Raw genomic sequence first — 25,187 nt, 5'->3', positions numbered from 1 at the left:
TCGGCCTCGTGCCGCCCCCAGCGCGCGCGGCCCGGCCGTCGGGGGGCGGCGGCGGCTGCGGCGGCGGGTGGAGGCCCGGGCTGCGCCGCGCGGGGTGGGGGCAGAGGCGGGCCGAGCGCCCCTGTCGCGCCCGCCCCCTCCCGCGCGCTGGCGGCAGCGGCGCCGCCGGGAGCTGCCCCCGAGGCCGCCGCCCAGCCCCGGGGCGCCGAGCTCCGCCCGCGCCGGAGGCCCCTGCGCGCAGCTCGGAGCGCGGGCAGCCCGGGCCGGCCGAGGAGGCGCGCGGGTGGCACGCCGGCGGGCGGCGGAGCCCGGGCCGGGCGCGCTCGGCGGGCGCCCCGCGAGCCGCCCCGATGTGGCAGGAGGCGATGCGGCGGCGCCGCTACCTGCGGGACCGCGCCGAGGCGGCGGCGGGCGGCGGAGACGGGCTGCAGCGGTCCCGGGACTGGCTCTACGAGTCCTACTACCGCATGAGCCAGCAGCACCCGCTCATCGTCTTCCTGCTGCTCATCGTCATGGGCGCCTGCCTCGCCCTGCTCGCCGTCTTCTTCGCGCTCCGCCTGGTGAGTGTCCTCTCCGCGCGCCCCCGGGGCCCCGGGAGGCGAGGGAAGGACCCGGCCCGGGGGCCTCCAGCCCGGAGGGCTGCCCCTCGGCCCGGGCGGCTCTCGGCCCCTCTCGGCCCGCCCGCGGCCGGCCCGGCTCGAGCGAGCCCTGCGGGCAGGAGAAAAGTTTTCCTTGGGAGGTTCTACCCCAAAATAAAAGTTGCCGGGGTGTGTGGACCAGGTGGACCGCCGCGGCGTGCGTTCTCCATCTCTGTGCGCCCGCCGGCGAACTCGCTGCGCTTTCCGCGCGGCATCCGCTCCAGCGGGTCTCATCCGAATCAGCACCGCGCCTCTCTTGGCGAGGCCGCTGCCCGGTTCCCGAGATGGCATTTTAGTTTGGATCGGACTTCATTTAAGTCTGTAGAAATCCTGCCTCGGGAAAGTGGTGAACGACGAGGAAAAAAAAAAAAAGAAAAAAAAGAAAGACAAGTATTTATTATCCATCTTCGCCTTTAAATCTGGCAGGTTTAGTCCCATAGGCAGAGAGGTGGGGGTGTTGACCTGTTGTGAGCCTGCATCCTTTGAGTGTCTAAGTCACAAGCATTGGTGGACTGTCACCTTCCTATTTCTAGGGGGGTCGTGTATCGTGCCTGCTGTTTGGTACAGGTTACTCAACTGGGTTTCATCGCTGGGACCGCAGTGCAACTCTACAGCTGATGTCAGTTTTGCCAATTTGTATTTTTCAAGCAGGAGCCTTTGGCTCACTCCCTTAAGCAGTGAGAGGAAATCTGTAGATGGCGGTAAACTTCCTGTTACTGATCTTTGTGTTGGTGTGGTTCAAACTTTTGCACCGCCTGTGATGTGTCTGTGCAGCTCGGGTGCCAACCATTGATTAATCAGTGAGATATTTTTGGTCAGTGGTTGATCTGGGGACGTCTGGGAGGAATGCTGTCTTTTTAGCATGGAATATAAACATGCACCTATATTTCTGTCCGCGGAGCAAAGGCGTGGGTGTGTGCCTTTATTTCACCACTGCGTGCAGAATCGCTGTCCTTGGTTTTTGGCAATTTATTCCTCATATCCTGAGCCAGATGGTGCTCAGATATTATGCATGGGAAAACTTGTTATCGTCATGGTTCTTTAAAAGATGAAGTTTGCCTTCTCCCCACAATTGTCAAAGGTGTTGTCTTCTCATGGAATTCAACAAAATAAGGGAAAAAAAAAATAGAAAGCAGAAGATCACGGATGCCACCGATCATAACTGGGTCTTATATTATGCAACACAGAACAGAGAGCACCTTCATTCTGCATTCTGGGTGTGAGTTCAGGGCAGTCTTCACAATCTTCTTGCCAGCCTGCACTGCTTCCTGGAATGGCATTTTTTTTTTTTCCTCTTCTCACCACTTTTTAGGGCCAAGGAGGACTTGAGGAGAGACTTCTGCTCCGTCTCCTTGGCAAGCAGAGTCTCTGAAGGCATCTCCTGTTCATTACCATTCCTGCAGGGGAGAAAACACGTCCCTCTTCCTCTGCAAATCTGTTCTGCCAGGACATTGCTGCTTGTGATTCTGGCGAATCTGTAATTCAAAGCGTTCTGGCTGGTTCTCTTCTAAATGGAAGAGGAGGAGCAGGTGATGGCCTATTTATAGCGCCATTAATATATTTAAAGACAAGTGTGAAGTTCGTGCCTCCCTGACACACACCACTTTGCTATGATAGGGATCTCTAACTTCTTAAACCTTGATGTAGCTTGAACGCATCGCTGCGCCCTGAGAGATTCAGTGCAGTCAGCTGGAAGCTCCCTTCTCTTATCTGCCTTTGATCTTTGGTTTCTCTACTCACTTCCTTTAGGGTTTCCAGGTGGCACTAGTGGTAAGGAACCCTGCCAGTGTAGGAGACGTAAGAGACGTGTGTTCAGTCCCTGGATGGGGAAGAGCCCCTGGAGGAGGAAAGGCAACCCACTCCCGTATGCTTCCCTGGGAAATCCCATGGACAGAGGAGCCTGGCAGGGTGCCGTCCACAGGGTTGCAGAGAGTTGGACACGGCTGAAATGACGTAGCATGCACTTAATGCATCCAGTTGCTTTACATTCTGTTTCACGGGGAACAAATTTTGGAATGGCATCTTTTTGAAAAGTTTGCTCAGGCATCTTTATTTTTCTTGGTAAATCGATCATTCCCACAGTCTAGGCATTCAGCAAAATCACTTAAAGCAGAAAGCAAGCACTTCCCTTGGCGTGGCTGTAGCCCAGGGGGAGGTCCAGAGACGATGGAATGGATTCTGTTCTCTGCTCTGCCTAAACCATGCTCGGTCATGTCTGCTCTTTGTAAACCCCTCTAGGTGATGAGCTGTGCAGAAATGTTCCACAGTCAGGAAGGATAATGGGGTCTGGTGGAAAGGTGACCTTCAAGCGGGAGCTGGGGCTGCTGGGCTGGGTGGGAATTGGGAAACACCAGGGAGGAATGGATCCTGTCCTCTGAAACTTGACCTTCAGAAGGACTGGATTGATTCTGAGGTCTGGACAGCTCATTTCTATTTTGCTTTTAGTAATAACGTAAATAGCAGTTTCACTTTGCAAAACCGTATTCTCTATCCCTGCCATTCAAGGTCAGGAGCTTTGGAAGGCAGTGCAGCAGTAACATAGGCCCATGCGCACAGGGGTTGGGGTGAGTTCATTTCTCAGAATGACCAGAGTGTGGCTTCCCAGAGATCTACCTCGGGAGACAGAAATAGCTGCTTGGGGGTAGGCCCAGGTTTCCACCTTTACTAGAATTGCTAGGCTCTGATGTAATTCAGGAGCTCAGCAGATCTATTTTTGCTGCCTGTAATCTTGGACAGATTCCTTCTTTCCTATGAATCTGCCTGATTTTGATTTCCATTAGACTTCCACCAGTTCTTGTAGTAGGAAATGTCTGGCAACTTACTTAATGCACATCCATGGTCTCCTGGAACATTTGGATCACAAAATGATCCTAACATCATCTGAATACATGGTGATTTTTCTTGCAATATGTAATTGCTTTTGCGTGAAGTGACTGGAAATACATCTTTTAAAAAAAGTAAGCTTTGTCTTGACTTTATATTCCCCTTTGTTGTTGCAGTTCAGTCGCTTAGTTGTGTCCAACTCTTGGCTTCCCTATCCTTCATATATCCCAGAGTTTACTCAAACTCATGTCCATTGAGTCGGTGATGCCATCCAACCGTCTCATCCTCTGTCGTCCCCTTCGCCTCCTGCCCTCAATCTTTCCCAGCATCAGAGTCTTTTCCAGTGAGTCGGCTCTTGGCATCAGGTGACCAAAGGATTGGAGCTTCAGCTCCCTAATTATGTTCCTGTAATTGACATTATTCACAAACCTCTCTCACTTAATTTCAATCTATGGTCAACGCATAGTTTTGCATCATTGATCATGAAGTTAAAGTAATCTGCAAAGTATTTTTATTATACTGTAAAAGTAAATCCTGAATTGAAACTTTACCATCTCGCTTAACAGCTTTTTTTTTTTTACATAAAAAGCTGTTAAATAGGTTTAACCTCATATTTGTTAAGAAATATCAAGACATGAAACCAGTAGCACATATGATACCATGACTTGAATTTTAATATCATATTTAATAAAATGAAAAATACTTTCTTTTTGCTTATGGTGAAAGTTTTTGACGATACTATGGGCATGCTGAACAAAATTAAATTGCCCCCTGGCATCAGAGACCCTGGAACTAATGAGACCAAACTTTTATGTTCTAAGTCATATGAGTTAACTTCATTGTCCAGGACTGGTTCTTATTACTAAATGCATGACAAACTCATCTCAGAATTAAATCCTCTCTCATTTATTATGTCCAGAGCAGCCAACTTTTCTCAAAATTTGCCTGTCATAGTTAGGAAAGGTTGACATATTTTTTTAGTTTGTCAAATACCAGCTAGCTCCGGCCAGATTTGTTTTGGCTAAAATTTATGATTGGGGTGGTCAGTATTTCAACTGGAAAAATTTCATTCCTATACATTTAAAATAGTCAGATATTGCAATAAAACTGATTTTTTGGGTCTATTTTTTAGTACTGAAATCAAATAAGCTTTTATTAAATATGTAATACCTATGATTTTTCAGACTATGATCTACCCTCTTGCTTTTACTGTGACTGACTGTGCCAGCTCTTTCCAGCGATGACCACAAGTACTTTATGACATGTCAGTTTTCCCAGCATCAGGTGTTTTTTCTCAGGGCAGATATATCAGAGTGTTTCTTTTCTCTGTACATGGAGAAAGAACCTTAATTTTTCCAAAGCAAATAAATGAAACCAGTCATTGTAAAGGGAAATAGTTTTATGATTGCAGGGACTATTTCAGCGCCCCCAGTGGGTGGAAGAATCAAGAATCTTTTGACAAGAAAGTCAGTCTTTCACCCCTTTCTTGGGGAGTGGAAGGCTGGAGAAGGCAGATGAACATGTCTGACATCTCCTCTGAGGAGTAGGAAATTCTCTGTGTATTTTCTCCAGTCTAAGCATTCTGGGGCTGGGGCTGGGGGATGGGGAGGGAAAAGTGCATGCTCTCAGGAATTGGAGTGGAGGAAGCTAAAGGTACATCTTTCTGTGAATTTCTCTATCCATGCAGGAGACTTACTTGGCAGGTATTTGTAATCACAACCAGTAATTCAATAAGTCATTTTAATTATAACTTTGCTGTGGTATAAACAAAAGACAACGAAAAACTGTCATTTTCTGCGGAAGCATTGGTTGCAGTTTACAGGCCCAGCAGGAAAAGACTTGCAAGCATCCTTTGGATATTCAGTGTGGCTGTGCGGCTTGTGTGCTCAGTCCATCCATCAGGTCTGACTCTGTGACCCCTTGGACTGCAGCCCGCCAGGCTCCCGTGTACCTGGGATTCTCCAGGCAAGAATACTGGAGTGGGCTGCCGTTTCCTGCTCCAGGGTACTCTGGTTCTGCCTGTAACTCAGTGTTGGCATCAGCACCATCCACCGGACCATCCGCTCATTCTTTCTTCAGTGATGTTGATGGAGTGTCCGCTGGGACCAGCACTGGGGTGGGCATCCCCCCGGGTGGTATTCCGTCCTGAAGCGGCTCATCTTTAACCTGCTGCCACTGGCCTCTCTGCTCTGGGTGGTCGGTCAGCCTGGGCTCCATCTGCAGCTGGTCCTCTCTAGCTTTGCTCTGTATCCTCTAGTGCATCCAACGTGTCCCCTCACCTGGAAGTCTTCTCCTCCCTAGGCCGCGTGTCCAAGTTCAAGCTCTCCTCACGCTTCAGCAGTCTGTCCTGTGCTGGGCATTCCTATCTGTATCAGATGCCTGCAAAGCTCATCCATCCTTGTTGTTGTGGTTCAGCTGCTCAGTCATGTCAGTCCGACTCTTTGTGACCTCATGGACTGCAGAATGACAGGCTCCACTGTCCTCCACTATCTCTTGGACTTTGCTTAAATCCAAGAGTTGGTGATGCCATCCAACCATCTCATCCTCTGTCACCCCCTTCTCCTCCTGCCTTCAGTCTTTCCCAGCATCAGGGTCTTTTCCAATGAGTCAGCTCTTCGCGTCAGGTGGCCAAATGATTGGAGCTTCAGCTTCAGCATTAGTCCTTCCAATGAATATTCAGGGTTGATTTCCGTTAAGATTGACTGGATTCATCTCCTGGAGCTCATTTATTTCATGAAATAATTTTCCCTCTCGACGACTGTTGTCTGACCTGCAGAATACTTTGTTGAGTTCATCTTGCTCCTCAACTAATTGTTGATTCTTTCAGGGAAGAAACTTAGCACCCCCAATATTTAATGCAGCACTAACCAGATGGACGGTGTGTAATTAACATGTACAGTTTAGGGGATAGATATGTTTTCCTTAGCAGCTGTCATTCCCATCATGTGGCCTCTTGTTAAGAACATAAAACTGTCACTAGACCTGGATCTGGTCTCAGCGTTGCCACTTAGTGTTCCTGAAAAATTGATTTGTCTGCTGTGGACCGAAATGAATAACACAACCAGGCTCAGGGAGTTCGTTTGGGAACTGAGTAAAATGGACCCTGTGGACATTTAGCACAGAGCCGGGCACCCATTTTACCTACAACAGATGTGGTCATTTTTGTTACTATATTTGCAGCCCCCAGGGTTCTCCTTGGTAGGGTCTCCCATAGATATATTTCAGGCTGACAACTAAATGAGTACTAGAATTTTAAAATCTAGGTATAAAAAATGGGATGTTTTTCTATTTACTTGATAAGTATGAATATAGCTTTGAATTATTTTATAAAAAATAGTCAAGAATCATAGATAGTTTAATTAAAGTAATATTTTGACACATTACCAGTCTCTAGCACTAAAATTCTGCCAAATTGACACTTGAATTGACGTTTGTATTTTTTAATTCTGTTAGCTTTGGATAATGTTATATAAATGAACAAGAGTGATAAGATAATATTTACCACCACTTCCTTGGTAGCTCAGCTGTAAAGAATCTGCCTGCAATGCAGGAGACCCTGGTTCGATTCCTGGGTTGGGAAGATCTGCTGGAGAAGGGGTAGGCTGCACACTCCGGTATTCTTGGGCTTCCCTTGCGGCTCAGCTGGTAAAGAATTCACCTGCAGTGTGGGAGACCTGGGTTTGATTGCTAAGTTGGGAAGATCCCCTGGAGAAGGGAAAGGCCACCCACTCCAGTATTCTGGCCTAGAGAATTCCATGGACTATATAGTCCATGGGGTTGTAAAGAGTCAGACATGACTTAGTGACTTTCACTTATGCTCCCTGGCGTCAAACTGTCAACGGGAAATTAACACACATCTGGCAGTTTTGGTTTGCAGCCCCCCAGTGCATTCGGAAGGAGAGAAAAGGGTTGTTCAATCAGCTCATGTATTTGATCCATTTGGCCCAGTTAAGACTTCGATAATGTTGCTTCAGTGCCCTCTTTGTATAAGGATCCAGTAAAAACCACAGACCACTTGACTGGCCTCTTGAGAAACCTATGTGCAGGTCAGGAAGCAACAGTTAGAACTGGACATTTTTGTTATTGGAACAACAGACTGGTTCCAAATAGGAAAAGGAGTACATCAAGGCTGTATATTGTCACCCTGCTTATTTAACTTATATGCAGAGTACATCAGGAGAAACGCTGAGCTGGAAGAAGCACAAGCTGGAATCAAGATTGCCGGGAGAAATATCAATAACCTCAGATATACAGATGACACGACCCTTATGGCAGAAAGTGAAGAGGAACTAAAAAGCCTCCTGATGAAAGTGAAAGAGAAGAGTGAAAAGTTGGCTTAAAGCTCAACATTCAGAAAATGAAGAACATGGCATCTGGTCCCATCACTTCATGGCAAATAGATGGGGAAACAGTGTCAGACTTTATTTTTGGGGGTTCCAAAACCACTGCAGATGGTGATTGCAGCCATGAAATTAAAAGACGCTTACTCCTTGAAAGGAAAGTTATGACCAACCTGGACAGCATATTCAAAAGCAGAGACATTACTTTGCCAACAAAGTTCCATCTAGTCAAGGCTATGGTTTTTCCAGTGGTCATGTATGGATGTGAGAGTTGGACTGTGAAGAAAGCTGAACACCGAAGAATCGATGCTTTTGAACTGTGGTGTTGGAGAAGACTCTTGAGAGTCCCCTGGACTGCAAGAAGATCCAACCAGTCCATTCTGAAAGAGATCAGTCCTGGGTGTTCTTTGAAAGGAATGATGCTAAAGTTGAAACTCCAGTACTTTGGCCACCTCATGCGAAGAGTTGACTCATTGGAAAAGACTCTGATGCCTGGGAGGGATTGGGGGCAGGAGGAAAAGGGGACGACAGAGGATGAGATGGCTGGATGGCATCACCAACTTGATGGACGTGAGTCTGAGTGAACTCTGGGAGTTGGTGATGGACATGGAGGCCTGGCGTGCTGCAATTCATGGGGTTGCAAAGAGTTGGACACAACTGAGCAACTGAACTGAACTGAAAAACCACAAGGATGGGAGCCCAGAGAGATTTGCAGTTTGGAGGTTCACATTACAAATCATCATGTCACTTGGGCTTACGCTTCCATCCCCAGGTGCCAGCTTCAAGAGAGAGTGATGGGCAGAGTAGAGAACCCCAGCCTAAAAATCCTCATGAGCAGCTTTGCCGGCCAGCTTTCTGATTCTGCCCAGGGCCCTGGAACAGCAGTGCCAGGACAGAGGGGACGAGACCACAGACCTGGGTTGCTCCTCTATTGCCGTTAAGGATGCGGAAGTCCAGCTGTATCTCAAGAGCTGAACCGAATCCTTTAAAAAACCTGGTGCTTGAAATGGAAAATTGCAGTTATTAATGCAATTAAAATCTACTGAGTGAATAATTTATTGCATTGGAAACATACAAATATTAAGTACCATAGCTGCTTCTTAGAACTTGAAATTCTTGAGAGGATTTCTCAAGATGATGACTATTGACAGAGAGGAGCTTATGAATAAGTCCAGTGTCTAGGGTTTCCACCTTCCAGAAGGTTCCTGCTGGAGACAGTGGTAGATCACTCAGGGCTCTGGTGATGAGAGCCCTGACTGAGAGTTTAAGAATGAGAATGTCTCCCCATTTCTACCAGTGTCCTTTACTATCCCTCAGACATAATGATCTGGGGATAGCATGGCCAGGACAAGTGTAACATCACAGATGCAGGATTCCATTCCTATGGGCTTACTGCAAAGATTGAATTATTGCCTGTGTATTTTAACGTACTGTATTATCTTTTAAGCTATATAAAAAAGGGGAAATAATTACGATTTCAAGCTACTAGTGATCTGTGGATATTATGAAAGAATGGAAGTTTTAGACTGGTGCATCAGTAGAACAAAAGCCATGTGATGTTAAAAATGAGGAGGATAGGAAATTGGATGAATAAAAATGAAAGAGGTAATGAAGAAATGTTAGCATAGTTCAGACATACGGTTGATCTAACATCTACTCTTTCCCAGTTGTTGACTTGCAGTTAATTCAAACCTATAACACCCATGTTCTTCAGAATTGGACATTAGGTGCACAGAATGGGATTCATCATTTGACTAATTTAATTGAACTTTGATTATTGAGCTCAATTTTCACTGAATGTTTGTTTGTTTGCACTAAAACTAAGCACCCGTGTCCCCAGTCCAAACTAGAATACCCCAGTAATATCTACCAGTCTGTATACTTCACCTCTCATTTCCCTACCAACCCTCAGAAGTGGACTTCATCTGCACTTTTTGTCATTTCTTTCTGTTCATTTTATCCATTTTGTCATACATGCCTATATATGGCGTTTGTGCGGTATAAGATAGCGATCAAGATCCATTTACATGCTTTTTCCTTGTGGAGAATTGATTTTTACGTATCTATGTTAGTTACTTCTTTCTCCATATCTGTTATAAATCAAAATTCCATATACAAGTGGTTTGTTATGGGTTATCTTTTCTGCTCCATTGGTTAAGTTTTTTATTTTTTAAATATACATGCGCAGAGTATAACTAATAAAGCTTTATAATAAGTATTTATATTGGGCAAGGGAAATAACATTCAACTTTTTGAAAAGCTTTTTGGTTATTCTTGACTTTTTCTTCTTCTGTACAAACTTTACAATTAACTTATTTTAACCTCAATATAAAAACCTCAAGTAGGATCTTGTTAGTGTTATATTTAATCTATCGATTCATTGCTGGGAATTCATATTTTGTGATATTGAATTTTTCTATCCATGAACATGGGCTATCTCTCCATTCATTTATGTGGTTCAGTAATGTTTTATAGTTTTCCATAAGTTGTTCTTACTCATTGATACCAAAGGATATTATGTATTTTATTGCTTACTGTAAATTGTATTTTAAAAATTATGAAACGGGGAATTTCTATCCTTTTGTTATGACCAACCTAGATAACATATTAAAAAGCAGAAACATTACTTTGCCAACAAAGGTCCATCTAGTCAAGGCTATGGTTTTCCCAGTGGTCATGTATGGATGTGAGAGTTGGACTGTGAAGAAAGCTGAGCGCCGAAGAATTGATGCTTTTGAACTGTGGTGTTGGAGAAGACTCTTGAGAGTCCCTTGGACTGCAAGGAGATACAACCAGTCCATTCTAAAGGAGATCAGTCCTGAGTGTTCATTGGAAGGACTGATGCTGAAGCTGAAACTCCAATACTTTGGCCACCTCATGTGAAGAGTTGACTCAAGAAAAGACCCTGATGCTGGGAAAGATTGGGGGCAGGAGGAGAAGGGGATGACAGAGGATGAGATGGCTGGATGGCATCACCGACTCAATGGACATGAGTTTGAGTAAACTCCAGGAGTCGGTGATGGACATGGAGGCCTGGAGTGCTGCAATTCATGGGATCGCAAAGAGCCGGACACAACTGAGCGACTGAACTGAACTGAACTGAACTGATTCTTTTGTTGATGCTGTAAAAGAATATAATTTAATTTTGGATATTATTTTATATTTATACAACTTATCATATCCTTTCTGTTACTAGTAACTGAAATGCAGATACTTTCAGGTTCTCTACATAGACAATCATATCATCTGCAAATCAGTTCAGTTCAGTTGCTCAGTCGTGTCTGATTCTTTGCAATCCATGGATTGCAGCATGCCAGGCCTCCCTGTCCATTACCAACCCCTGGAGTTTGCTCAGACTCATGTCCATTGAGTCGGTGATGCTACCCAACCAACTCATCCTCTGTCACCCTCTTCTCCTCCTGCCTTCAATATTTCCCAGCATTAGGGTTTTTTCCAGTGAGTCAATTCTTTGGATTAGGTGCCCAAAGTATTGGAGCTTCAGCTTCAGCATCAGTCCTTCCAAGGAACACTCAGGACTGATGTCCTTCATGATTGACCTCCTTGCAGTCCAGGGGACTCTCAAGAGTCTTCTCCAATGCCACAGTTCAAAAGCATCAATTCTTCAGCACTCAGCTTTGTTTATGGTCCAACTCTCACATCCATACATGACTACTGGTAAAAACCATAGCTTTGACCAGACAGACCTTTGTCAGCAAAGTAATGTCTCTGTTTTTTAATATGCTGTCTAGGTTTGACATACTTTTCTTCCAGGGAGCAAGCATCTTTTAATTTCATGGCTGCAGTCACCATCTGCAGTGATTTAGGAGCCCAAGAAAATACAGTCTGTTACTGTTTCTATTGTTCCCCATAATGGAAACATTCTATTGTTTCCATGTTTGCTGTGATGTGATGGGACTGGATGTCATGAACTTAGTTTTGGAATGTTTTTAGTTTATCTGCAAGTACTGAGAGTTTTATTTTATTTTATCCAATACATCTTTTTTTCATTTCTTTATCTTGTATTATCGTGTTGGCCTGAAACTAATATGCTGTTGACAAAACTGGTGATTGTGGGTGCCCTTGCCTTTTTTTCTGGTTTTAAATAGAATTCCTTAATAGTTTATTAATTTAAGATGATGCTGGTTATAGATTTTTATAGATATCCTTTGACATTCCTTTTGGTTAATTTATAGAAAAAGTTTAAATATGATTGTTTCAGTTCAGTTCAGTCGCTCAGTCGTGTCCGACTCTTTGTGACCCCATGAACTGCAGCACACCAGGCCTCCCTGTCCATCACCAACTCCTGGAGTTCACTCAGACGCACGTCCATCGAGTCGGTGATGCCATCCAGCCATCTCATCCTCTGTTGTCCCCTTCTCCTCCTGCCCCCATGCCTCCCAGCATCAGAGTCCTTTCCAGTGAGTCAACTCTTCGCATGAGGTGACCAAAGTACTGGAGTTTCAACTTTAGCATCATTCCTTCCAAAGAACACCCAGCACTGATCTCCTTCAGAATGGACTGGTTGTATCTCCTTGCAGTCCAGGGGACTCTCAAGAGTCTTCTCCAACACCTCAGTTCAACAGCATCAATTCTTCGGCGCTCAGCTTTCTTCACAGTCCAACTCTCACATCCACACATGACCACTCGAAAAACCATAGCCTTGACTAGACGCATCTTTGTTGGCAGAGTAATGTCTCTGCTTTTGAATATGCTGTCTAGGTTGGTCATAACTTTCCTTCCAAGGAGTAAGCATCTTTTAATTTCATGGCTGCAGTCACCATCTGCAGTGATTTTGGAACCCCCAAAAATAAAGTCTGACACTGTTTCCACTGTTTCCCCATCTATTTGCCATGAAGTGATGGGACCAGATGCCATGTTCTTCATTTTCTGAATGTTGAGCTTTAAGCCAACTTTTCACTCTTCTCTTTCACTTTCCTCAAGAGGCTTTTTAGTTCCTCTTCACTTTCTGCCATAAGGGTGGTGTCATCTGCATATCTGACGTTATTGATATTTCTCCCGGCAATCTTGATTCCAGCTTGTGCTTCTTCCAGCTCAGCGTTTCTCCTGATGTACTCTGCATATAAGTTAAATAAGCAGGGTGACAATATACAGCCTTGACTACTCCTTTTCCCATTTGGAACCAGTCTGTTTTTCCAGCAGAGGAACCAGAGTTCAAATTGCCAACATCCGCTGGATCATCGATAAAGCAAGAGAGTTCCAGAAAAACATCTATTTCTGCTTTATTGACTATGCCCAAGCCTTTGACTGTGTGGATCACAATAAACTGTGGAAAATTCTGAAAGAGACAGGAATACCAGACCACCTGACCTGCCTCTTAAGAAACCTATATGTAGGTCAGGAATCAACGATTAGAACTGGACATGGAACAACAGACTGGTTTCAAGTATGATTGTTTAGTTTTACCAAACTGAGATAATCAAAAGATTTTTTGATGTGTTTTAAAGTCAGTGTAGTGAATTATAATTTTCTATTACTGAGAATTTTTTATATTCATGATAAAAAATACAGTTTTTATGATATATCTTATAAAATGTTGGATGTGAAATGGTAACATTTTAAGGTTTTTGCTGACATAGTCTTTGGTAAAATGAATTTGGAATATTTCTTTATCAGATTGACATTTTTCTTTTTTTGTAAGTTTTTCTGGTCTTAAAAGTCAGGGAGTATGCCTTTATTTTTAGTTTCCTGAAAGTTTTCATTATGTTAGAAAGAGTTGAAAGAATTTGCTTAGAAAACCACATGGGTTTGTTGCTTCCTTTGGAGAGAGATTTTAAAATTTTTGCTTTAGCATCTTTGATAATAATAGGATTATAGTATTTCTAACTTTATGTCTTGAGTCAGTTTCAATAAGCCTTTTTTAAGACGCTTTGCATTTCATCCCAATTCTCAAGTTTGATGGTAATATTAGATAATACTTAGATGCTTTCTTTTTTTTAACTTAATCTTACTAGATGTCTGTTTTGTCTTAACTTTTTACAAAAAAAATTGTCTTTTTTTGATACACTGTGTTGCATTTTTGCTTTCTGTCTTCATTACCTCTGTGTCAATCAAAACATATTAGATTATGATATGCTATGGAAACAAACAACTCCAGAGTCTCAGTAGCTTAACACAACAGAGGTTTATATTTTGTTTGAGCTGCACAGTAAATGTGAGTCAGCAGAGGAATTGTCTCACATCAGTTACGCAGAGATTTAGAATGAAGGAAGCTGCATCCCACAGCATCCTTCCTTCCTTGATTGCTGTGTTGCTGTTGTATAGTTGCTAAGTTGTGTCTGACCTGTGACCCCATGCAGCACGCTAGGCTTCTCTGTCCTTCACTGTCTCCCGGAGATGCTCAAACTCATGTCCTGTGAGTTGGTGCCATCCAACCATCTCATCCTCTGTCGTCCCCTTCTCCTGCCTTCAATCTTCTCCAGCCTCAGGGTCTTTTCTAGTGAGTCGGCTCTTTGCACCAGGTGGCCAGAATATTAGAGCTTCAGCTTCAGTATCTGTCCTTCCACTGAATATAATACACTAGGGAAGAAAAGAGTGCTTGTCTCTGGCGATTGACATCATCCGCATGGAAGTGCCCCATCACTTTCATTTTTCATTGACCAGACTTCAGTATCCTAGTTATCTGTTGCTGCATAAAACCCCTCACGTGTTTAATGATTGAAAACATTCACATATTTTACTTTCCACCTGAATCAGCAGTTTGGCAATGGTAGCTCAACCCTGCTCCCTGTGGCTTCCCACACCAGAGGCAGACTTCTTGCAGCATGTCCTGGCCAGTGTGGGGCAGGAGGGAGGCTCTGCTCACCTGGGCTGGGCTGTAGGAGTCCTCCTCATGATGGATGCTTCTTTAATCGTTACGCCATGGAAAGAAAGTGCCAGCAGCCTCATAGTGGCTTTTACGTGCCTCTGCCTGGGAGAGAAACACTTCACTTTTATTCTTTTTTTTTTTTTGCTCAAAATGGCTGCTTGGAACATCAAAAGAGGTTAGAAGGTGAATCCAGAAGGAACCCAGAAGAAAGAAATAGGAAATATTTTGGAAAGTCCCTGACCACCACATTTTCTTTCTATTTGGTTGGCCCCAAAGTTTCTTTGGGTTTTTCCATTGTGGAAACATGTGAACGAATGTTTGGGCCAACTCAGTGCTTGCTTTGGGCTTCCACTGTTCTTTTCCAGATTTCTGCAGTGGGATCTTTAGTTCATCAGTTTTCAGCCTCCTTTCTTTGCGTGAACCTTGGCAACAGCAGGGAGCCTTGAATCAGTGGAGAATCCCTGTGCAGTCAGCGTTTGTGGGGATCTCCAAAAGCAGAGCTTGCGCACCCATCAGGGGAGCCCCATCTGGACGGTCTCTAGTGGGGACCCTAGTCCGGCTGACCTCGTTGGAGTCCTGCACTCGGAGCACAGAGCCGGGCCGGCTGGGCCCCATCAGGCTCCTCCCCGCGTGTCTCAGCTGCATCTGATCCTGCACATCGCCCTTCCTGGGGCGGCTTGGCGTCTGCCTCTCAGATCTTGGGCAGGCCTCTCCAAAGGCCTGCTATCACTCGGGAGCATTCCGGGAAGAGATTCTGGTGAGGACTTGCTCCATGTCCCCCTCCCAGTTCTGCCACAAATTCTTCTTCTATTCAACTCTAAGAGAGAGCCGTGGAGGGAAAGCGGATCCAAGAAATGGCAACTTCCAGTAAGGCCAAGCTGACAGAAGGGTGATTGAGTCCAACTTGTAAGATGAGCAGTTTCCCTCTGAGCACCACTTTTACTGCACAATACAGGTTTGCTCATGGGAAGACTTTTGGAGTTTTTCAGGATTATTTTGCATTTTGCCTTTAGATCTATGACCCATTCTTCCCCAGTAGCTCAGTTGGTAAAGAATCTGCTTGCAATGCAGGAGACCCTGGTTTGATTCCTGGGTCAGGAAGATCCTCGGGAGAAGGGACAGGCTGCCCACTCCAGTCTTCCTGGGCTTCCGCGGTGGCTCAGTTGGTAAAAGAATCTGCCTGCAGTGTGGGAGACCTGGGTTTGATCTCTGGGTTGGGAAGATCCCCTGGAGGAGGGAATGGGAACCCACTCCAGCATCTTGGCCTCAAGAACCCCATGGACAGAGGAGCCTAGCGGGCTACATCCATGGGCTCACAAACAGTCAGAGATGACTGAATCACTGATACTATTGATGAAATTACGTGTGGAAGAGGTAGACTGAGGAGAGAGAGGAGAGACGGTGTGCAGGAGGGAGGAGGACAGACTCGGGGCGGGGGCGCCTGAGGGGCTGCAGTCCACGGGGCTGGAAAGAGTCCAACATGACTGAGCAACTAAACAGCAACAACAGAAACGTATTTTACGTTAGAGCATCCTTTGCCATCTAAGAGGAAAACAGTACTGTTTAACGAAAAGAATGAAAAACACATGTGGAAAATATGGAAAATATACATAATCTGTTGCTCCATGGAAAAGCCTCCAAGAAACAAGGCCGTTGTTATATGATAAACAGAAGCAATGGGTGTTTAATAGGCCTGGCAGTTTGACTCCCTCCCAAATTACATGCACTGATCAGAGAAAGATGAAACATTCCTGGAGAAAGATGGGAACCCATTATCATGACAGTAGGTAATGGGACGCTTGCGGTCTTCCTTTTAAAGGCGTGTTAACACATTTAGTTTGCATTGTATGGTGACTTTTAAAAAATCTTTTTAAAGCCATGTCTTAAAGGCATTTCTGTACATTTTATTTAGTTTGTGTACCGCGGTACATTTTTTATTTCCATGAAGGGAGGAGGGGTTGGGCTGCATAAACATATTTAATTTAGATCGACAGTGTTTTCACTGTTTTCGTTCACTTTATTTTCAGCTGCCCTTATTTGTTTTATACACTGAATTTTGAAAACTCAGCTATTTCATAAAAGAGTAGCCACGGGTGAGCTGCTGCGGCTTCATTCTTCTTCCTATCCACTGGGGCTGGAATAAGGGGGGAGAGGGTGTATAATTCAAGGTCTGAGGGCATTCCGCTGTTTCATTTACTTATTCGCCTTAAGAAAAATGCATGATCCAAATGCAGGGCTAGGAAAGAATGTGGTTTATAAGCTTATACATTTTTAATGAATACGCTACTGTTTTTTTTTTTTTTTGTCCCTTTGCCCCCCGTTTACAAAAGATTCTATTTAGTAGAGCAGTCCATATTAAGACTTGTTTGGAGTTAAGGTTCAAAAGGCAAACGCAGAATAAATTGACGGCTGTTCTCTTTCTGGAAGAGCCCGGATTCTTCAGAGGCCTCAGGTTTTGCAGTGGTCAGGGGCCACTGGCCTTGTGAGCAGAGACTGACTGTCTGAAGCCACGGGCCATCTGGGAACGGGCCTCCCTGCCCGGGTTGGGGACAGGACTTCAAAGCTGGGGGGAGTCCTTCTCCGGGGCGTGGGGTGACCCAGGCAATGCCATGCATCCGGTAAGCAGGGATACTGGACGTCCTCGGGTCCTTTTAGGATGGAGAGGCCTTTGTCTGCCCTTCTTCCCTAAACGTACATTCACAGTCCTAGTTGACGCTGGGTGAGCATGGAGGTGTATGTATCCTTTGAGACTAGAAGCTTGGGTCTTTTGTTGTTCTGATTTTGAAGGAAATAAAGCATTTCTGTGGGTCCCTAAAAATATTAGGGGACCAATGTCCACTGTGCCTAGTGGAGAGGTCGCCCTGCAGCCCAGACTAGTGGGCTGTCTGGGATCAAGACCCTGGTGGTGAAAAAAAAAAAAAAAAGAGACAGAGCTGCCAGTATTTAAACCCCAAACCCATATCAAATCTTATTATATAATGTTCCTGGCTCACCAAGGCATTGGGTCTTTCCCTTGTTCACGGCTGGATCTTTGAGCAGAGAAATGCAGGGAAAGTGGCTATGGGCTGTATACTTCATCCTCCTCTTCCCATAAGGACACAGGTCACAGGTCACAGCTTCTCTGTGCCTTTAGCTACTAATTTTCACTTGATGGGCTTCCCTGCTGTCTCAGACGGTAAAGAATCCACCTGCAATGCAGGAGACCTGAGTTCGATCCCTGGGTAGGGACGACGCCCCAGAGAAGGAAATGTCAACCCACTGTGGGTTCTTGCCTGGAGATTTCCTGGGACAGAGGAGCCTAGCGGGCTACAGTCTGTGGGATCGCAAAGACTCAGACATGACTGAGTGACTCACACTTTTCGCTTGACAGTCACGCAGGTTTTCACACCGCTTTCTTCCTTTCTGGATAACCGAAGTCAATACAGTCAACGGTTGTTGCTTTCCTACGGGGTTAATGAAATGATGGAAAATCCACACCAGGGAGGCAGCTGTCCTGCTTCTCTACTGGTTGGCTTTCTGTTTGCAGCTCAGTTAACTTCATTTGGGGAAGTTTAAAGTAAAATCACGTTTTCATGGCTCTGTGTGTGCAGCAACCACGACCTTGAGTGAGACGTCCTCAGAAGACAGGCTGCTGTAACCCTGTGTGCCTTGGTCCGTGGATCAGGGCACGGACTGGGGAGTACTGGGTGCTGGGGAGTACTGGGTGCTGGGGAGCACTGGGGTGTGAGTGGATCCCAGACAACCTTTTGTGATGATTGGAACCTGTGTCTGAAGGTCAGAGTACAAGAAGGCACTTAATCGTGGACAGAAATAGTAGGGGAGGGAGGTTGTGAGAACATCCCACTGGGCCCTTCTGTCTTCTGGCTGTTCTGGAAACATTCTTTTGGCCACTGGGGAACTGGCTACACCGGGGCTCATGCATCGTTTATGCACACAGGGCACAGGGCTCTGCTGTGATGGCAACACAGACCATCCCCTGGGTGAAGCCCCGTTCTCTCCCAACCAGCCCCACAACCCTGGTGCCTCCTTCCCGTTCAGAGGCCTGCATTTTCTCACCTGTGCAGGCAACCGTGCCTACACTCGTATGGCTGGTGTGAGAATAAAAGACCTTAATGTGCCTGAGTGCTTAGCAGAAAAATAGCCATGTTAGAGTTGATGCTTTCGAACTGTGGTGCTGGAGAGGACTCTTGAGAGTCCCTTGGCCAACAAGGAGATCAAACCAGTCCATCCTAAAGGCGATCAGCCCTGGATATTCACTGGAAAGACTGAGACTGAAGCTCCAGTACTTTGGCCATTTGATGCGAAGAGCCAACTCATTGGAAAAGACCCTGATGCTGGGAAAGATTGAGGGCAGGAGGAGAAGGGGGCGATAGAGGATGAGATGGCGGGATGGCATCATCGACTCCAAGGACATGAATTTTAGCAAAGGAGATGGTGAAGGACAGGGAAGCTTAGTGTGCTGCAGTGCATGGGGTCATAGTCAGACACAGTTGAGCAACTCAGCAGCAACTGACGTGAGTACTTGCTGTGATTGTTGTTGCTCTTGCCTTTCTCACAGTTGTTGCTCGACACGTGTAACTGTGAGAGAGGAAAGGGAAGAGAAGGCGCTGAAGGTGGTCCGGGCCCCCCTGCTCTCTCCTGGGTGTCAGCCTGGGCCTGCCGCCTGGTGTGCCTCACCTGCCTTCCTGCCCGCCTCCCTGCCCGCCTCCCTGTGGTCAGTGGCCTGATAGCTGAAGGAGGTGGCGGGGCATCTCCAGGGTGAAGTTAGAGATGCTCGTGGCCCAGAGTGAGCCCTGTACCCACCAGAAAAGGTGAGGGCTTCCCCAGGCTCTGGTATTTGAAAGATCTACGCCGTATGTCCCAGGTTGCACTGTAACTTTTGAGTTTTGTCTTGTTTTCTTACTTTTGGCAGAGCTCAGTCTTGGTTGCCGCGCGGACTTTTTCTCGGTTGCAGAAAGCGGGGCCGCGTCTCTGGCTGCAGTGTTTGGGCTTCTCATCGCAGTGGCCTCTCTCCTTGCGGAGCGCGGGCTCTGGGGCCTGTGGGCTGCAGCAGTTGCAGCTCCCAGGCTCTAGAGCGCGGCCTCAGTAGTGGTGGTGCTCGGGCTTCTGGCATGTGGGATCTTCCCAAATCAGAAATCGAACCCATGTCTCCTACATGGGCGGGCAGAGTCTTGACCATTGAGCCACCAGGGATGCCCGCTACTGTAAGCGTTAATATTCTGAAACTTCAGTAGAAGTTCTTAGGGCCCTGGCTATATGGATTGTTTTGGTTGAAACTCCTTTGAGTATTTCATCAACTAAATGTATTAGCTGAAGATTAAAGCTTTTACACTGTGTTCCATCCCATGGCGTGTGCTGTTCAGAGCAAGTTTCCAGCAGAATATTTGGAGAAGCTAAAGCCTAAAATCCAGGCTTGGATAATCAGAGGAAACGCTAGGTTTATTGCACTGTGTGGAATTGTAATATTGTGCGTTTGAAGGGTTATGTGGCTAGATAGAGATGAATAGAAAATGACTATTAGTGTGCAAATGTAGAGTTTTAAAAAATGCATTAGTAACAGGCTAATCATGTCCATTTTCCTTTTGCTGCCAGAGCCCAAGAAAGGCGGAAAAGGAAGCTAGCTAAATGGCACAGTCTTCTAAATATTTCCCACTGTCTCATCTTCTATTTTTAGTACTTTCTGACCCTTTTCTATTAGCCTTGATCTTGTTAAAACATTAATTGCAATGCATTAAAAGAAAAGCTTCTAGTTTTAGAATCCAAGATAGTATTTAGTTCTTTTTTAAATAAACCATTTCAAAACCATTTGGAGGCCTTAATTTCCTATGATTAGAGCATATCTGATTGTCTGAAGTTGTTTGCCTTGTTTTATCCTTACATTCTGTGTTCTCACATTTACTTTTGAATGAAATCCATTTTTTCACTTACCCGGGAAAATTTGCATTCGATGGCATGGCTGTTTTGTGTAGTTTAAATATCCAGTCCTAGATCACGTGTGCTCATTCACTCAGTCGTGTCCAACTCTGCAATCCCATGAACTACAGCCCTCCAGGCTCCTCTGTGAACTCGGGTTGGTCTCTCTGGTGTAAAGGATGCTGAGATGGGGAGCTCAGATGGAGACGATGTTGTCCCTCTCCCAGAAGAGGCTCCCATGCTCAGAGAGGCTCCGCTGGCACACGTGGGATTTCCCAGGCAAGAACACTGGAGTTGGTTGCCATCCTCCAGGGGATCTTCCCAACCCAGGCATTGAACCTACTTCTCTTGCCTTGGCAGGAGGCTTCTCTACCTCTTCACCACCTGAGAAGCCCAGTATTGGGTTATTTATGTAGAAAAACATTTCTTAAGTTAATAAGAAACTTAAATTTTCGAAAGTTCAAATTTTTCTACTTCTGAAGTCCCTTTTAAAACCTGACCTGTTTAAACCTTGACTGATGTTGATAACATTTCGATATTAATAACAAGTCATGGGCGCCACAGGCTTTCTAAATTGTCCCTTTGTGATGTTTTTTCCCCTCCCCTTAGGAAGTTGAAGACCACGTGGCATTTTTAATCACAGTTCCGACTGCCCTGGCGATTTTCTTTGCGATCTTCATCCTGGTGTGCATCGAGTCGGTGTTTAAGAAGCTGCTGCGCCTCTTCTCTTTGGTGATATGGATCTGTCTCGTGGCCATGGGCTACTTGTTCATGTGTTTTGGGGGCACCGTCTCTCCCTGGGACCAGGTAAGATGTCCAAATGCTTTCTGTATTTTGATCTGTGACATACCAGGTTCTGTACACCTGGCCCCAACCTGTAAACAGAGGCTGAGAAGACCATCTTCGGAAATAGCTGGCCCACGGGGCTCTGCCGAGTGAAGTCACCCGGTGCCCGTTTTAATCCATCAGACCTGCCAGCGGTCAGGGGCCGCCCAGGCTCACCTTGTCACCTGTGTCCAATGGCTGAGGCTGCCTTTGCAACTCGCACCCCGCCTTAGTACTTCCTTCTCCTCCAGCCCCTCGAGTCTCCCGTTGTTCTGGAATCCCCCTGGGGTGGGCACCGCTCTCTGTGCCTTGAAGTTGCAAAGACTGAACTTGAACTCTTTGCTCAGGGACCGGGTCTCCAGATTTGGTGTCAACATGATGATGTCATAGCAGCAGGGAGACCTGCCGTTCCTCATGTTGAGCCCGGGAGGCTCTTGGCTTAGAAGAGGGCCATGTCTGGGGGATGCTAGGTCTTTAGGAGACTGTAGTCCAGCGGGCTTTTCCCCTTGTGCTGGGGCCGCGTGGCTCTTGTCTGCTGGCTGCTTGATCAGATGGTTCCAGGCACGGGAGCGGGTGTCCTACTTAGGAGCTTCAAGCTTGTAATTGACGCCCAGGGGCTCTGTTGCCATCGAGGGAGAGAGGAAGCTGAGTGCCAAGAGGGCTGTTGCTGAGCTGCTGGGGGCCAAGAGCCTGGGGAGGGAGAGGCGCAGGAGCCACAGTCGTTAGGAGACTCCCCAGGGTTACTGGGGAGGCCGAGAAGAGAGACTCAAGGTGGAACACACAGAAGGATTCAAGTGCCGATGTGTGTTACTTTCAATTATCTTTTGATATTGACCTCTAATGTAATTCCACAGTGGAAAGAGAGCAGACTCTGTCTGATTTCAATACGTTTAGACCATGCAATTTTTGCACCTGGTTTTGTGTCCTTGGAGAAGGAAATGGCAGCCCACTCCAGTAGTCTTGCCTGGAGAATCCCATGGACAGAGGACCCTAGTAGGCTGCGTTCCATGGGGTCACGAAGAGTTGGACATGACTGAGCGACTTCCCTTTGTGTCCTTAGTTTATAGTCTATGGGAACTTGAGTAGAATCTGTAACCTACTGTTGTGCGAATGTTGTGTGAATCTTAATTCTGTTGAAATGGTTCACAGTGCTTTTCAGGTCTGTATCCTTCTGCTTTCCTGTCTGTTCCTTCTATTAATTTTTGACAGTTTCGTATTGAGACTGTCATATTGAAAAACCTTAATTTATCTACTTAAAAAATAATTATAATATCTAGTAGAACTATGGGTACCCTTGTTTTGTATTTTTCAAGTCTCCTGTAAATGTGTTATCATACTTTCAAAATTTGAAAAATAAAAAGAGAAAAAAAAAAGTTCAAGTGCCAGGTCAAGAGCCTGAGCTGAACAGAGCCCTTGGGAAGCCCAAGAATGGGGTTTCCAGAGAATTCTGTCCTGTGATCTCAGACAAAGCATCCTCATCTTTGACCCTCAGTTCCTTCTGTGAAGGGAGAGGCTGGGCAGAGTGAACTCGGGTTGGTCTCTCTGGTGTAAAGGATGCTGAGATGGGGAGCTCAGATGGAGACAATGTTGTCCCTCTCCCAGAAGAGGCTCCCATGCTCAGAGAGGCTCCCCTGGCGTCTCCTCCTCGTTCCTCCACTCAAGCCTTTTGCAGCCCTGGGCACCACCCCCCCATACCTCTGCTCCCCGTTTGCTCCACGCACACCCTCACCCACTGCTCTCAGTGGCACACGTGGTCCACCGTCCCTCCGCCGTCACCCCAGTGCACGAGGACAGGAGCAGGAAGCAGGTTAAAAGCATCCTTTGCCATCTGTGGCATGGACCCTGGGTCTTTCCTAGCACCGCGGCCACAACGGAGCTTTCGAAGAAGCCTTCCTGTCTGGAGGCTTCCCTCGTAGCTCAGTTGGTAAAGAATCCACCTGCAATGCAGGAGACCTCGGTTAGATTTCTGGGTCGGGAAGATTCCCTGGAGAAGGGAAAGGCTACCCAGTCCAGTATTCTGGCCTGGAGAATCCCATGGACTGTATAGTCCATGGGGTCGCAAAGAGTCGGACAGGACTGAGTGACTTTCACTTTCCTGTCTGGAAGGACAAATACTCCTTCTGTTCAGAATTCTCTGAGCTTCCTTTTTTCACGTGAATGACAGACTCTGTCGTGATTGGTGGACACTTGTGCGTTTCCTTCATTAACGTCATCTGGGGGCCTTCCCAAAGCGGCCTCCCCAGGTGTCTGGCTGCCCTCCCATCAGGAGACCCCCACCCTCTCTGGTCTTTCCTCAGCACTTACGGCCATCTGCAGAGCATGTTATATAGCCCTCTCTCTACCACTGTCTCGCCCGGAGAACGTAAACTCCTTCCCCGTGGGATGTGACTGCCCCTGTTGCGTCTCTGCACCTATAGGCGCTGTCCGTTGGTGGCACCCTGAGCTGCCTTCACGGGACTTGCCTTAGTAGATTGGTCTTTCCCTTCCCTTAGTGGATGGGTCTGTCTGTTGGCTTTGTGTGTGTGTCCACTTGTTTCTGCTTTTACACGTCTTCTGGTTTTACGACGCACGCTCGGGTTTAATTGCTGCTCTCAGCCTGTTCATTAAGAAATCTCTGTAAGCATCTTCGTTCCTTCGTTGTTCAGTCGCTCAGTCATGTCCGGCTCTTTGCGACCCCGTGGACTGCAGCACGCCAGGCTTCCCTGTCCATCACCAACTCCTGGAGTTTGCTCAAAGTCATGTCCGTTGAGTCAGTGATGAGCTTGAGTGCCTTAAACATCCTTATTTCAGAGTCATTTTACTTGCTAGGGTGGCTCAGGCAGTAAAGAATCTGCTTGTACTGTAGGAAACCAGAGTTTGATCCTGGGTTCAGGAAGATCCCCTGGAGATGGGAATGGCAACCCACTCCAGTATTCTTTTCTGGGAAATGCCATGGACAGGGAAACCTGGCAGGCTACAGCCCATGGGGTCGCAAAGAGTCAGACACAACTAAGCGGCTGACATTTTCACTTTCACTTGACTTCCGTTTACTTGAGGTCGATTTCCCAGCTGTTGGTTGGCTCTGTTTCTTGGCTCTGGCTTGGATGCTGTTGTTTACAGCCTCGTGCTGAGATTTTTCACCTTGGCCTCTGCCCGTGACCCCACCCACGTCAGGGTTGCTGGCCTCACGCCATCAGGACCCTGGGCAGGGTGGGCTCCTGTGTGGAGCCTCAGCACCGTCGATGGGGCAGCCAGGGGGTCCGGCCTCCCCCACGACCTCTAGGGGCACAAGTGTTCGGGGCCACTTGCCTTGCGCTGTGCGGCTGCTCACATCTCTTGCCAGAAGAGGGCCACTTTGAACTAATTAATTTATTCTTTTAACTTTGTATTTTATATTGGAGTATAGAAGGAGGGCATGACAACCCACTTTGGTATTCTTGCCTGGAGAATCCCATGGATGGAGGAGCCTGGTGGGCTACAGTCCATGGGGTTGCATAGAGACAGACACGACTGAGCAACTAACACACACGCACGCACGCACACACGCATGCATGCATGCACGCGCGCGCGCGCGCGCGCGCGCGCGCGCGCGCACACACACACACACACACACACACACACTCCTGAGTAAGGGCTTCCCAGGTGATGCTAGTGGTGAAGAGTCCGCCTGCCAATGCAGGCCACTCAGAAGATGCGGGTTTGACCCTGGGTCAGGAAGATCCCCTGGAGTAGGAAATGGCAACCTATTCCAGTATTATTGTCTGGGAAATCCTGTGGACTGAGAAGCCTGGTGGGCTACAGTCCTTGGGGTCACAGAGGACACAACTGAGAGACTGAACACAC

General features: G+C 46.6%; 1 protein-coding gene across 1 annotated transcript in view; it reads left to right on the top strand.

Annotated features, from left to right (window-relative positions):
• Positions 1-350: 350 nt before the first annotated feature.
• Positions 351-25,187, top strand: part of ADCY2 (adenylate cyclase 2) — a 460,851-nt gene continuing 436,014 nt past the window's right edge. The window contains exons 1-2 of the mRNA XM_052659207.1: positions 351-560; positions 21,150-21,347. Coding sequence (XP_052515167.1) covers positions 351-560; positions 21,150-21,347 — 408 coding nt within the window. The remainder of the gene's footprint in view (positions 561-21,149; positions 21,348-25,187) is intronic.

Source organism: Budorcas taxicolor, chromosome 20 (genome assembly GCF_023091745.1).
Source record: "Budorcas taxicolor isolate Tak-1 chromosome 20, Takin1.1, whole genome shotgun sequence".
Classification (NCBI taxonomy): domain Eukaryota; kingdom Metazoa; phylum Chordata; class Mammalia; order Artiodactyla; family Bovidae; genus Budorcas; species Budorcas taxicolor.
Note: the sequence above shows the minus strand (reverse complement) of the source record. Positions and strands in the feature narration are given on the sequence as shown.